This window comes from Thalassophryne amazonica, chromosome 1 (genome assembly GCF_902500255.1).
Source record: "Thalassophryne amazonica chromosome 1, fThaAma1.1, whole genome shotgun sequence".
Lineage (NCBI taxonomy): Eukaryota > Metazoa > Chordata > Actinopteri > Batrachoidiformes > Batrachoididae > Thalassophryne > Thalassophryne amazonica.
Genome location: NC_047103.1, coordinates 120,153,898 through 120,168,218, shown reverse-complemented (window position 1 = coordinate 120,168,218; position 14,321 = coordinate 120,153,898). Strand labels below are relative to the sequence as shown.

Genomic DNA, 14,321 nt, shown 5'->3' with positions numbered 1-14,321 from the left:
TTAAGATATTTTAATCCATAAAGTTCTGTATGATTGTTGTCGTGTTGTTTTGTAGTTGCATCTGTTTTTTTACTGAATACACCTGGAATAATTCGGCTTGTGTGGAGAAACATCTTAATGCCTCCCTGTTGAAATATTTGTACTCTGATCTTATTTAATATTGTATGCGGTGTTATCACTTTCAGCGGCTGTCATTAGCTTGATCCATTAGGTCCTCTTAATTCATGATTACTGAGGAAATACACGACTCATAGTAAGTCATTAAGAGAACAACAACGCATTCCCCAAAAATATGATTTAATGAATGCCTAAACAGAGGTTGAGCATTAAGGCCTGCACTCTGAATGTAGCTTTAGAGCCCAGCTAGTGATGGCTTTGATGTAATTATGTGCAAAGTCAGATCTCAGAAGCTAAGCAGTGCGGGACCTGGTTAGTACTTGGATGGGAGACCTCTTTGGAACACCAGCAGCTATGTGTGTTTCTCCAGGTAACACTGGAGTTGCGTCAGGAAGGGCATCCGGCGTAAAAACACAAAACGGGAGCAGCCGAATGGACAACAACATCAGTTTTCTTGAAAATTGAGGGTGTGGCTGGATTGGAGCACTTTCATGGAAAAAAATGTTGCAATTACAATGTTCCAAATCTGGGGCTCTATCATTGAAAATGGCTTCACAACCTATATTGAGCAGAAATATCTGCTCACTTAGGAGTGCTGTTAAGTGCTACTTATGCTTTTTAAAATTTCACCATTTATTGTCCTGTAACTTCTGCATATGCTTTTGATTAATGTAGCTTAAAACTTAGTATAGTATAAGGTGAGGACAGATCAGGAGAAATATCGACAGCTAATGCAGTAAATGTATGTTTCAGCTCCACTGGAATTATGCGCTATGAGTGTTCATTTCTTCAACATTTTTTGGAGAGCTCAGTTTAATTTTATGCTTTTTGTCTTGTAGAGCCAAACTTCACATTGAGCCTAGAAGTACTCCAGAATCCCAAGCTGACAGCTGAGCCTACAGAGCTGGCATGCCATGTGACCGATATTGCACATTTACCTCTTGAAGGTCGACTTGGGGTTTCCTGGGAGCACACCCCACTTCCTGGTACTCTGTTTTCTAGTCAGTTTGCCTACCGACCTGCTTGTCCGTACAACTGATGTGGTGTTAATTGTTCCTATGTTTATGCATCTGCAGGTACTGGGAATGATTCTCAGACCTCATATTCTGTTGGATTACTGGACGGCAATGGTAATCTTTTGGCTGGTGCAACATATTCTGACAGGCTGGAGAGTGGCCTCATGTCACTGACCAGAGTCCAGCCCAATACATTCAAACTGAGAATTCTCCACACACAGGTAACTATTCAGAAAGCTCTGAAAATGATGAAAATCTTGTAAATATAAAAACTTACTACATAGAGTGCTGCTGGCAATGCCTGTCTGACTTACCAAGGCATTGTATTGATACATATTTTACTGAAAACATAAGCAATTTGAGCACAAAGTATGATAAAGGACAGCAAAACTGAAGATGCTGTATGAGTGGTTGACAGGTTTCTGTAGATGTTTCAATCCTTCGTCTTTGAGCTTAGTCAACACCCAGTGCAACAGTGAATATTATTATTTGTACTTATTGTAGTGTAACATATAATTCCATGAATAAAACACCATAAAAATCATGGCCTATTTATGACCTTGATGAATTCATCGAGGGCACAAATAGGCCTTGATTTTTTTTTTTTCATTCCTTTGAGTGACTCCTTGAAGGAATTCTGTAAGTCCTGCAAGTGCTGCAGTTTGAGTTCATTTTGAAGTCAGCACAACTCTTGGAATACCTGTGAATACATAGTTTGCACCATTTTTTTAATGCTCGGAGATTTTGTGTTATGTGGCAAAATACATCAATCATTGAACCTTGAACTTGTTTTTCATTTATGATTCATTTATTTGAAATTTATTTTTAAAAAAAGAGAGAAAAAAAATCATGTGTACATAAGTATTCACACCCTTTGTTCATTACTTTGTTTATGCATTTCTGGCAGCAATCACAGCCTCAATTCGTCTTGAATATGATGCCACAGTCTTGGTGCACCTATCTTTGGGTAGTTTTGTCCGTTCCTCTTTGCAGCACCCCTCAAGGTCCATCAGGTTGGATGGAGAGTGTCTGTGCACAGCCATTTTCAGATCTCTCCAGAGATGTTCAGCCACTCAAGGACATTCACAGAGTTGTCCTGAAGCCACTCCTTTGATATCTTGGCTGTGTGGTTAGGGTCATTGTCCTGCTGAAAGATGAACCGTTGCCCCAGTCTGAGGTCAAGAGCGCTCTGGAGCAGGTTTTCATCCAGGATGTCTCTATACATTGCTGCATTCATCTTTCCCTCAATCCTGACTAGGCTTCCACTTCCTGTTGCTGAAAAACATCCCCACAATATGATGCTGCCACCATGCTTCACTGTAGGTATGGTGCCTGGTTCCCTCCAAACCTGATGTCTGGCATTTATGCCAAAGAGTTCAATCTTTGTCTCATCAGACCAGAAAACTTTGTTTCTCACGGTCTGAGAGTCCTTCGGGTGCCTTTTGGCAAACTCCAGGTGGGCTGTCATGTGCCTTTTATTAAGGAGTGGCTTCCGTCTGGACACGCTACCATACAGGCCTGATTGGTGGATTGCTGCAGAGACGGTTGTCCTTCTGGAATGTTCTCCTCTCTCAACAGAGGAATGCTGGAGCTCTGACAGAGAAACCATCAGTTCTTGGTCACCTCCCTGACTTGGGCCCTTCTCCCCATCGCTCAGTTTCGATGGGTGGCCAGCTCTACGAAGAGTCTCCAAACTTCTCCCATTTATAGATGACGGTGGCCATTGTGCTCATTAGGACCTTCAAAGCAGCAGAAATATTTCTGTACCCTGCTCTAGATTTGTGCCTCGAGACAACCCTGTCTCAGCGGTCTACAGACAATTCCTTTGACTTCATGTTTGATTTCACTTTAATGGCAAAGGATTTGAGTACTTATGTACATGTGATTTTATTTGTTTTTTTAATTTTTAATAAATTTGCAAAAATCTTAACAAAAACAACTTATTCACATTGTAGTTACGGGGTATTGTGTGTAGAATTTTGAGGAGAAAAATTAATTTCATCCAGTTTGGAATAAGGGTGTAACATAACAAAATGTGGAAAAAGTGCAGCGCTGTGAATACTTTCCGGATACACTGAGAGGTGTGTTGCATATTTAATGTGAAGCTATGTGATGATGTCCTTTTAAAACATTTGTGCTTTGTGTTAGCTGTGTGTGGTTGTTCACTCCAATGACACCACACATGAGACATGTTGGGGGGAAGCGTGCATAGATTTACAGAATTGGTTATAATTTATCCCAAAACAGTCGATCACAAAAACGCTTCTGCCACACCACTTAAGTTCTTAAATTCTTGGCCAGATTTTGTTCTAAATGAGCCTGAAAGTGAACTTGCTACATTGGACAAGAGAGGGGCATAGAACACTTGTCCGAAAGCACCGTTCACTCACCAATGTGGAACAGTTGAGCGTTGCTGTTAAGCCCAGGCAGAGTTTATTGTTCATTGGGCAGATTTAAAAATAAAATGGTTGAGCATCAAATGAAATAATTATTACAGGGGTTATATTGTGCCAAATCTGTTCTTATCAATTTTTTTACGTTTTCAAGTGTTTGATATTTAACATTCAACATCTCCAAAGTCACACAATTCTCTGTTTTCAGATATTTTACTGATTTAAGCAGAATTTATGCCTGACTCAGCTTGTTTAACACCTCTGTATATGTAACAGAAATAACCCATGTCCTCAGATCCTCTAATTTCACTTGAGATTATTAAAAGCTCCCCCCTCCCCATACACAGAGCCCAAGATTATAGCTACATTCTAAAATCGGAAAAACCCCTGATCTGCAAAGTGAAAATTGCTACATCATACACATACCACCTTCATAGAAGTGATAAAAATTTTTCAAAATATATTTTGTAGTGCAGCAATAAATCATGTTATGTTCATGATATCGTATTTTTGCGATATTCGTAGACTACACAGTTTATTTTTATACATTGAAACATTTCTGTAATTGCCTTTTAAGAATTAATTTCATTTCTTCATTGTTTTTGCGTTTCTGAGAGACTGGATTTGTTTTCTGATTTGAGGGGTAATTTGATTAAATGCATGACTTAGATTACTTAATCTAAATTAATTAATTTAGATTAAGTAATCGCAAACCTTGTAATTTAGATTAGTTTTTCATTGTCTGACGGTACATGCTGGTGTGTGTGTGTGTGTGTGTGTGTGTGTGTGTGTGTGTGTGTGTGTGTGTGTGTGTGTGTGTGTGTGTATAAATATACAGTACTGCTCAAAGGTTTACATACCCTGGAAGAATTTTTGATATTTTGTGTGAAGCCATTTATTGTCAAACAACTGTGTTTACTCTTTTTTTTAAATCATGACAACAGAGACTACCAAAATGACCCCAATCAAAAGTTTACATACCCCTGTTCCTAATACTGTGTATTGCCTCCTTTAACATCAATGACAGCTTGAAGTCTTTTGTGGTAGTTGTGAATGAGGCTCTTTATTTTCTCTGATGGTAAAGCAGCCCATTCCTTCACTTTATTCTGCTGTAGCCAATGACAGGTTGACTTGGCCTTTTGTCTTGGATTGGTGTCATGTTGGAACTTCCAAGTATATCCCATGCACAGCTTCCGGGCTGATGAGTACAAATGTACCTCCAGTAATTTCTGATAACATGCTGTATTCATACTGCCATCACTTTTTTACCAGGTTTCCTGTGCCTTTATAGCTCACACATCTCCAATATATGAGTGATCCACCTCCATGCTTCACAGTAGGACTGTTGTACCTTTCATCATAGGCCTTGTTGACTCCTCTCCAAATGTAATATTTATGGCTGTGGCCAAAAAGCTAAATTTTGGTCTCATCACTGCAAATTACTTTGTTCTCTGTGCTGTTTGGCATATTGTAAGCGAGATACTTTGTGGCATTTGCGTAGTAATGACCATGCAGCCCATTTTTCTTCATTTGCCTCCTCATGAAACAGCCACACCAATTGTTTTCAAGACCTGTATTTCAGCTGTTATTTATTTGTGGGTTTTTCTTTGTATCCCGAAAAATTTTTGTTTCAGTTGTTGCTGAAATTTTTGTTGGCCTACCTGACTGTGGTATGGTTCCAACAGAATCCCTCATTTTTCACTTCTTAGAGTTTTAATACTGCTGATTGGCACCTCAGGCCCTTGGATATCTTTTTATATCCCTTTCCTGATTTATACAGCTTAATTAATTCTTGACAATTCCTTTGCTTTCCCTGTGACTCAGAAACCAGAAACGTCAGTGACCTTTGATACACACACATTGATTACAAGCAAACAGATCACAGGTGAAGATGGTTGGTTGCCTTTTGTTGTCATTCACACCAGTTTGTGTCAACTTGTGTGCATGTTATGAGGCCAAAATCACCAGAGTATGTAAACTTTGATCAGGGTCATTTGTGTATTTTCTGTTGTAATGATTATTTACAACCTCTTCTAAGCCTGTATATCCCATCAGTGGAAAATGGCACTTTTTATTTGTGAGATACTGACAAGTCAAAATGAGGCAGGTGGTAGGAGGTTAAATAGAGTAAACGCAGTTGTTTGACAATAAATGCCTTCACACAACCACAAACCATGAGTGAAAAAAGGTTTTGTGTTATTATTCATATTCTGAAAAATGGCCCCCCCCCAAAAAATCCAACATTTTTGCCAGGGTATGTAAACTTTATAGCACAACTGTCTGTGTATGTGTATATGTATGTATGTACAACCCAAATTCCAATGAAGTTGGGATGTTGTGAGAAATGTAAATAAAAACAGAATACAATGATTGATTTGCAAATCCTCTTCAACCTATATTCAATTGAATACACCACAAAGACAAGATATTTAATGTTCAGACTGATAGTTGTTTTTGTTTTTGTGCAAATATTTGCTCATTTTTAAATGGATGCCTGCAACACATTTAAAAAAAAAAGCTGGGAGAGGGGCAACAATTGTTGCCCCTCTCCCAGCTTTCCCAGAAACTTTCCCAGAAACATTCATCAACTTTCCCAGTCTTTTAAAATGTGGACTCATCAGTGGTCTGATGAGTCCACATTTCAAATTGTTTTTGGAAATCATGGACATCGTGTCCTCCTGACAAAAGAAGAAAAAACCGTCCAGATTTTTTACCAGCGCAAACATTCCACATGTGAACAGGTTAACTGGAAACAGTTGAGTGTCATGATTGGGTATAAAACAAGCATCCCCAAAAGGCTCAGCTGTTCACAAGCAAAGATAGGGCGAAGATCACCACTTTGTGAACAAGTGCATGAAAAAATAGTCCAACAGTTTAAGAACAGTGTTTCTCAGTGTTCAATTGCAAAGAATATAGGGATTCCATCATCTACAGTCCATAATATAATCAGAAGATTCAGAGAATCTGGATAACTTTCTACATGTAAGCAGCAAGGCCGAAAACCAACATTGAATGCCCATGGCTTTTGATCCCTCAGGTGGCACTACATTAAAACGGACAACATTGCATAAAGGATCTTACTGCGTGGGCTCAGGAACACTTCAGAAAACCACTGTCAGTTAACACAGTTCGTCGCTACATGTACAAGTGCAAGTTATAACTCTACCATGCAAAGTGAAGCCATACATCATCAACATCCATAAACGCCACTGCCTTCTCTAGGCCCGAGCCCATTTGAAATGGACAGGCGCAAAGTGGAAAAGTGCAGTGGTCTGATGAGTCCACATTTCAAATTGTTTTTTGGAAATCATGGACGTCGTGTCCTCCTGACAGAAGAGGAAAAAGACCGTCCAGATTGTTACCAGCGCAAAGTTCAAATACGAACAAACCCCATAAACTCTATAAGCTTCGTATTTCAAGCTTATAGAGTCATAGTTTTACAATTTTAAACCAATAATTAAAGTAATAAGAAACACATTTTCTTCATATCAAATCACAAACGGCAGAGATCTGAGAGTGTCAGAATTAATAACTTCAAAACAAATTGCCGCTTTAAATAAAATGACACCTCTTACAAACGTTGTAATATGAATGAATATTGTTACCTGCTGGACTGTTTCTAATTTTGATTGGTGTCAATGGAAAATGTCTTCTGTGAACTGTCTATATCTCATTATATTATTATTAAGAATATATGCAGTCATATTTTTATTGATTTTATCAATTGAAAAAAAATCATATATAGATTCAGATATAATTGAAAGATTTTGGCAATAAATTTGATCCTCTTTACAGTCAATTTTTGTTATAGTGTTTTTTTTAGGACATCATATTTATACAAATAAGAAGTGTTCACTATGGTCCATGAAGTATAATAAATATATTAGAAGAAGTGTGACAGTGTACGCGTGTGTTGCACACGAATAAAAGAATGAAGACGCGTACGATTTTTATTTTATCATTGGGCAAAAATGCATCTGTCAGATTTTCACTCTGGATCCAGCCCTGCAGAGGATGTGATCATGGCAGCACAAGAACAAGTCCTAACCACCAGATCCATAGAGGCAGGAGTCTACCACAGCCGACAGGACCCAAATTCCAGGCTGTGTGCCAGAAACAGTCCAGCACAAAGTAGGATGCAAGGTGCAAGCTAAGACAGTGTATACTGAGAGGCACAACCAAATCTCAGGATTTGTATACAGGAACATCTGTGCCACATATGGATTAGAAATCCCTAGTCCTGATGGGAGACACCACCGAAGGTGTTTGGGAACAACAGGGCTTAGGGCCTGTGGAACATCTAATTCCAGACAGACGAGAAGCTGCTGGTCAACAAAACAGATGTAGTGGTGATTGACAAGGGAAAGAAGACCACAGTTGTGATCGATGTGGAAATCACAGCTGACCCAAAATCAGAAATAAGGAGCACGAGAAAATCGAGACGCACCCATGGGTGACGGAGCAACTGGAGCAGATGTGGAAGGTGAAGTCAGAAGTGGTTCCGGTGGTACCAGGAGCACTTGGGGCTGTACAGTATGGACAATACGAGGTCTGTCCAAAAAGTATTGTACCTTTTTATTTTTTCAAAAACTATATGGATTTGAATCACGTGTGATTACATCAGCCAAGCTTGAACCTTCGTGTGCATGCGTGAGTTTTTCCACGCCTGTCGGTTGCATCATTCGCCTGTGGGCAGGCTTTGAGTGAGCACTGGTCCACCCCTCCCGTCGGATTTCTTTTGTCTGAGAACTTGCTGAGAGACTGCCGCTTTGCTCCATGAAATTTTTTTCAGAAACTGTTAGAGACAGGCAGTTGGAAACCATTCGATAGATTCAGTCACATGGATTATGGACTGTTAAAACCTTTTTAAAGACGGCCCACAGCGGCGGAGGGCGCACGGCGTGCCGAGCGGCCATTTGACAGGCTGGATCGACCAGATCATTTCTAAACTGAATGCTGTGTTGATCCGGGACATCATGTGACTACCACAGAAATGGCAACAGAGCTGGACATAGCACTTTTGCGGCACATTCCACTGTTACAGGAGATTTTGTAATGAAAGACATGCGGAGGATTTCGCGCGTCGGCACGAAGCAGCTCAGGACGCGCAGCAAAAAAACACCTCCATCTTGGAAGTCTCACAGGACATGTTGGGGCATGTCCAGCTGTGTTACACAATTTCTCGGATACTCACTCGACTGAAAGCCATCGAAAGCCATCTGAATCTTCTGAATGGTTTCCAACACGGAGGTGTTTTTTTTTTTCTGAGCTGCTTCGTGCCTACGCGCGAAATCCTCCGCACGTCTTTCATTACAAAATCTCCTGTAACAGTGGAATGTGCCGCAAAAGTGCTATGTCCAGCTATGTTGCCATTTCTGTGGTAGTCACATGATGTCCCGGATCAACACAGCGTTCAGTTTAGAAATGATCTGGTCGATCCAGCCTGTCGAATGGCCGCTCAGCGCCCCCCCCCCCCCCCCCCCCCCGCCGCTGTGGGCCATCTTTAAAAAGGTTTTAACAGTCCATAATCCGCGTGACGCCGACAGAATCTTCACCAATATCCAACTGAATCTTTCGAATGGTTTCCAACTGCCTGTCTCTAACAGTTTCTGAAAAAAATTTCATGGAGCAAAGAGGCAGTCTCTCATCAAGTTCTCAGACAAAAGAAATCCGACGGGAGGGGTGGACCAGTGCTCACTCAAAACCTGCCCACAGGCGAATGACGCAACCGACAGGCGTGGAAAAACTCACGCATGCGCACGAAGGTTCAAGCTTAGCTGACGCAATCACACGTGATTCAAATCCATATAGTTTTTGAAAAAAATAAAAAGGTCCGTTACTTTTTGGACAGACCTCGTATGCTCGTCCATTGCAAATTGTTTCACCTGTCAAGGCTCGGATCATTTACAGTTGAGTGAACTGGGATTGTACAGATAAAGTGTCATGTCTAAGATAGTATGAATTGATGCTAGGTCTATGTATTCACATTCCACCTCCTATCAACCAAAATATATTGTGGTTTATTTTGGAAAACTCGTTATTCTTAACGTATACAAAAGAGATGCAGTGGTGTCCAGAATAAAATCAGTTCATTGCTGTGTATAGTAACCTCTAGTCTGTGAGACCTCTTCAACCACAGGAGCTGGACACAACACAACGCTCGTTACGCCAACATCCTGTCATAAATAGAGACTTAACGATGGACATCATCGGTTTACATTACTCAGCAATTATCACTGCATATCTGAATATGACAAAACAAACAAACAAACAAAAAACCCTTTAAATTTATTTTTATAGTTCATTGTAGATATTAAAATACACACGTAATGTTGTTGGAGTTGAACTACAAGTGGGTGGACTAGGGTTCAATTCCAAGTGTGTACTTCAGACTGCATGTCTTTGTGGACAAAACACTTCATTTGCATTGTTGACCAAGCTGTAAATACATGCCGGCTTTGGCTGGGGAAGTAACCTGTAATGGACTGCCCTTCTTTCAAAGGGGAGTCATAGACTCACATCCACTTAATGCTATGGAACCCGGGGATAAGCACCAGTCGAGTGGGCCTTAGTGCCTAAATAGGACATGCTTTTTGTCAATCATGGCAGTGCTCTTCTTGGAGCACAGGAACACTTCTGCGAAATAAATTTGACTTGCTGCTGTAAGGGCTGTTCTCAGCCCATCCCAGTAAATGATATAATGATTATTGGTTTATGATGTCATTGATATGGATATGATTGCTGTTATTTTTTTCTGTGCTCTGTCTTGTCAATTGTGTTTCTATGCATATTTGTTTAGTAAGAATGTCACACACATTTTAGCTCCATCATGCCAAAGTAAACAGTCAGATTTTCAGCACCATTATAAGTAAACTGAATAAATTGGAAGAATCATGATTTGCTGTCTTCTCATCTGCTGTCCATGTTTAAGTTTCACAATGGCCGGTGCTCAAACATCTCTGCCATGTGCACACACGTTTATAAAGCGACAGCATCTGTGACACAGGTGAAGACTTCACTTGTTACTTGAGGCTGATAGGTCAGGATTCCTACTCTTTGTTATAATTGTGGGCAAATGTAGCCACTGGGCATGAAAATTGGGGATATAGTGAATATTTTGGAGGTGCAAAAAAACAAACAACAAAAAAATCTCAACTCAATTCTGATGTCCAATAATTTAGTTCCAATGTATTAATGTTCTTAAGAAGTAATATTCTTATACCACCAGTAAGTCGTAAAATGACAGCATTGTTTCTTGCAATTATTTATGAAACAAACAAAAGTTGTTATTCTTACATGCCTAATCCCAAACGTAAGTATAATAGAAATAAAGGTGGGATGATACGCTGTCAAAGTGACAATGCAGGACACAGACGTTTCTCTAAGGGCCCCTTCACACATAGTGCGAGTTTCGTCTATGTGAATAAAGTGCACATGAAGCAGGAATAGTAAGCAAAACGTGTAAAATCATAGCTGCCTCGTACACATGTTGCTACATCTATTTGCAAACACCAGCAGCTAAAAGACAGAGGGGGCACTGTGCAAGCCCATCGAACCCTCTCGCAGCAGGTGTTGGCCAAATTCCAGGTGACACAGACGAACATCTAACACCGCTCATTTGGCACTTAGAAAATGTGTGGCCGTTCACACTATTAACACAACAGTCTGCAGACAATCATTGTCGAGCTGCCAATGAAAATTGTTTAAATGCCCCACGACTGAAGTTGCCGAGTGCACATGTGGCGTGCCAGAGTGTCGGCTCCCCCCACAACACGTGCGTGTGTTTTGTGCGCTCCCTCTGCTCCCTCCCCCAACACGTGTACATGTGGTTTGTGCATTGCGTCCCCTTGTATGTGTTATTTGTAACAACCCAGTGATATTCACTAATTATACAGCTGGTTTGTATATTATTTTCCTCCACATCAGCGGCGCGATGTGGTGCACCTTGTCGCATGAAACAAAGTCCTAGCAGCTGCAGCAGCTTGCACTTTGTTCCTGCTCAAAAGATACTGTTGCATGCACGAACCGTCGTACCGGCATTGTGCACACCTGCCTGTCGGCGTGATGTTTTGTGGTGCGCTCATACGAGCTCTAATGCTGTGAGTCGCCCTGAGTTGTATGTATTCGCACTGTGTGAAGTGGCCCTAATGAGCACACTTATGAATGATTATCTTGAAACGCAAAACATGGGGAATTTGTTTTTTTTTTTGTTTTTTTTTTTGGCCAACAAAAATAAAATTTCTGAATCCATTTTCATTTCGATTTTGTTGACCCTCTGGGGGGGTGGGGGGTGGGATGAAACACTGCCTTTTTTTCAACATCTAAATTCTTAAGCATTAAAAATCCTTCATGTTTCTACAACCTGTTGAGGTTCATCTCCAGTTCATATTTTCATATTAATATTTCAAAAAGCCACATGTTGTCAAAGAGGAAACATTGTGAAGTTGATGTATCAATTTTAATTTCTTTTTTCAAGTTGAGACACAGCATGATTCTTTAATTTCTAATTTCAAATTGAGACACAGCAGGATTCACAAAATAAATAAATAAATAAAAGCAGGCATTTATTTCCTGGATCTGTGACACATTATGATTCTGAAATTCATGTATAACTTAAAAACTAATCAAATTTTAATGTAATGCACAAAAGGAACATTGAGATTTAATCATTTTAATGAGGCTCACAAAAATCCTTTTAAAAGAAAAAAATCTTAATATGTCATGTTGGCCACAGAACTATAGAGAAATCTGTTAGTTGTTCATAGATTAAAAATAAAAATGTTTCCTGATTGGTTTCTTTTGGTTTATAGATCCCTTAACAACATTATAATAGCCACGTGGCCTCTGTGTGCGTGCGTGTGTATGCCTTTGATCACGGAAAAACCAGGGAAAGCTCACATGCTGTTTGGTATGCTTATGTATTTTGGGTCAGTGATGAACGCTGTGAAAACAGAAAGTTGATAGGACAGATGTTTTTTGAGAAATTTGTGATTTTAGCTAACCAGTAAACAATGGACATTGTGCTGCAACACACCATGGGAGTTCTGGGTTTTGCGGTTTTAAATGTTATGGTTCGTGTTAGTTTTACAGTGTTGTTAGTGTTATTGATTTATTGTGTATTCAGTTGAATATAGGTTGAAGAGGATTTGCAAATCATCGTATTCTGTTTTTATTTACATTTTACACAGTGTCCCCATTTCAGTGGAATTGGGGTTGTATATTAGCTAACAACACTGAACAATGGAAATTGACATTTGCTTTCTGTACTCACATGCCAATCCAGCAGGGGATGGTAAATTATCTGTATTAACAGTGTGAGTGTGTGTATGCGCGTGTGATTTTATTTAGTAAATTCAATGTAAGCACATAATATAATTGTAAACATGTTAAAAATGCATTGATGACACAAAAAAGTGAAAACACATTTTCATTGTCATCCATTAATAATAGTGATGCTAATAATAATCATAATACTGATAATAATAATTGTAATAATAACACTGGTCAACACGACTTTTCTTGCATCAAGTTTTTCTATAGATTTTGGGTAATTTGGGGGCACTGAATCCGAATCTGGTGTTAGTTTTTGCCAATCACGTAACGCTTGTGAGATATGAAAACATATTTCTTGTATCAAGCATTGCACTAAAAGCTGCAGTCTCGCACACCTGTTTGGCGCCATAAAAGATATTATGGCTCTTGTTCACATTTTGTGAAGCTGGTTTAAAAACTATTGTTTCTAAGTTGCTTTTGTGCGCAATTAGTGGCGTCAAACCCATGAGTGAATAAGCAACTTTTGCATAATCAATAAGGAACATGCAGATTGCACCAAATGTGATGTGATAGAGGAAATCTGAGGTATCATTCAGATTCAGCACCCCAAAATGACCCTAAATCAGTTCTCAAAGTCCAAGCGAGAATTTTTGTTGTTGCTGACCAGTATAATATTGTATATGTCATAACAATAACCTAAACAATTTATAAATACATTAAGACAGTAAATTAACATAAACAATTACATAATTAACAGGAAATAAATGGGTTGAGTTCTTCAAAAAACTGTTGAGTTCTAAGGTTCTAAAAACATTCTGGACTCACATGCCATTCAAACTCATGGAAACTTTGCACAGTTTATTACCACCCTTGAAAAATGTCACCTACCTATATTGTAAACACTATCCAATCTAGAGTCCATGGTTCCCCACGGGCAACATGTTAGTTTACATTATTATTATCATGTGACATTCTACCTGCACAACATGTTCCTTGACTGGCTTCAAGAAATTAATTACTTTATCAAACTGTTTTTAAAATGGAAGAAAAACAAAAGGGTCATTTAGATGTTTTTATTTTTGATTGACACTTAGAACATACTGATAAATGATAAATTAACAAATCATGTTTTGTAATGAGCTGTTTATATATATATACTAGCTGGGGTACCCAGCACTGCCCGGGTTAACCTGTTTTAGAACATAGGCCAAATGCCAATCATTTTAATCAAAAAAATTGCCCAACATTTGTTTTTTTAATGCTGATGTCTTATAAATAAAATAGTTAATGGGCTAAAGTTGTCCAGCAGAACTATAAGAGGTGGACTCCCCAAACTAAGTGGAAATACTTGGTTAAAAGAGAGTTAGAATTTAGGAAATAGAATTCTGACCACTTTCTAATTGTTGTACTCAGGCTTTCTTGATGACATCATCAGGATTGGGGGTGGGAGGGGGGATTAGAATTCTGACCACTTTCTAATTGTTGTACTCAGGCTTTCTTGATGACATCATCGGGATGGGGG

General features: G+C 39.3%; 1 protein-coding gene across 1 annotated transcript in view; it reads left to right on the top strand.

The window, feature by feature from the left end:
- The window catches only part of si:ch211-132g1.7 (prostaglandin F2 receptor negative regulator), a 317,262-nt gene that overhangs the window by 154,480 nt on the left and 148,461 nt on the right, over positions 1-14,321 (top strand). Inside the window, exons 6-7 of the mRNA XM_034173857.1 lie at positions 957-1,103; positions 1,194-1,354. Coding sequence (XP_034029748.1) covers positions 957-1,103; positions 1,194-1,354 — 308 coding nt within the window. The remainder of the gene's footprint in view (positions 1-956; positions 1,104-1,193; positions 1,355-14,321) is intronic.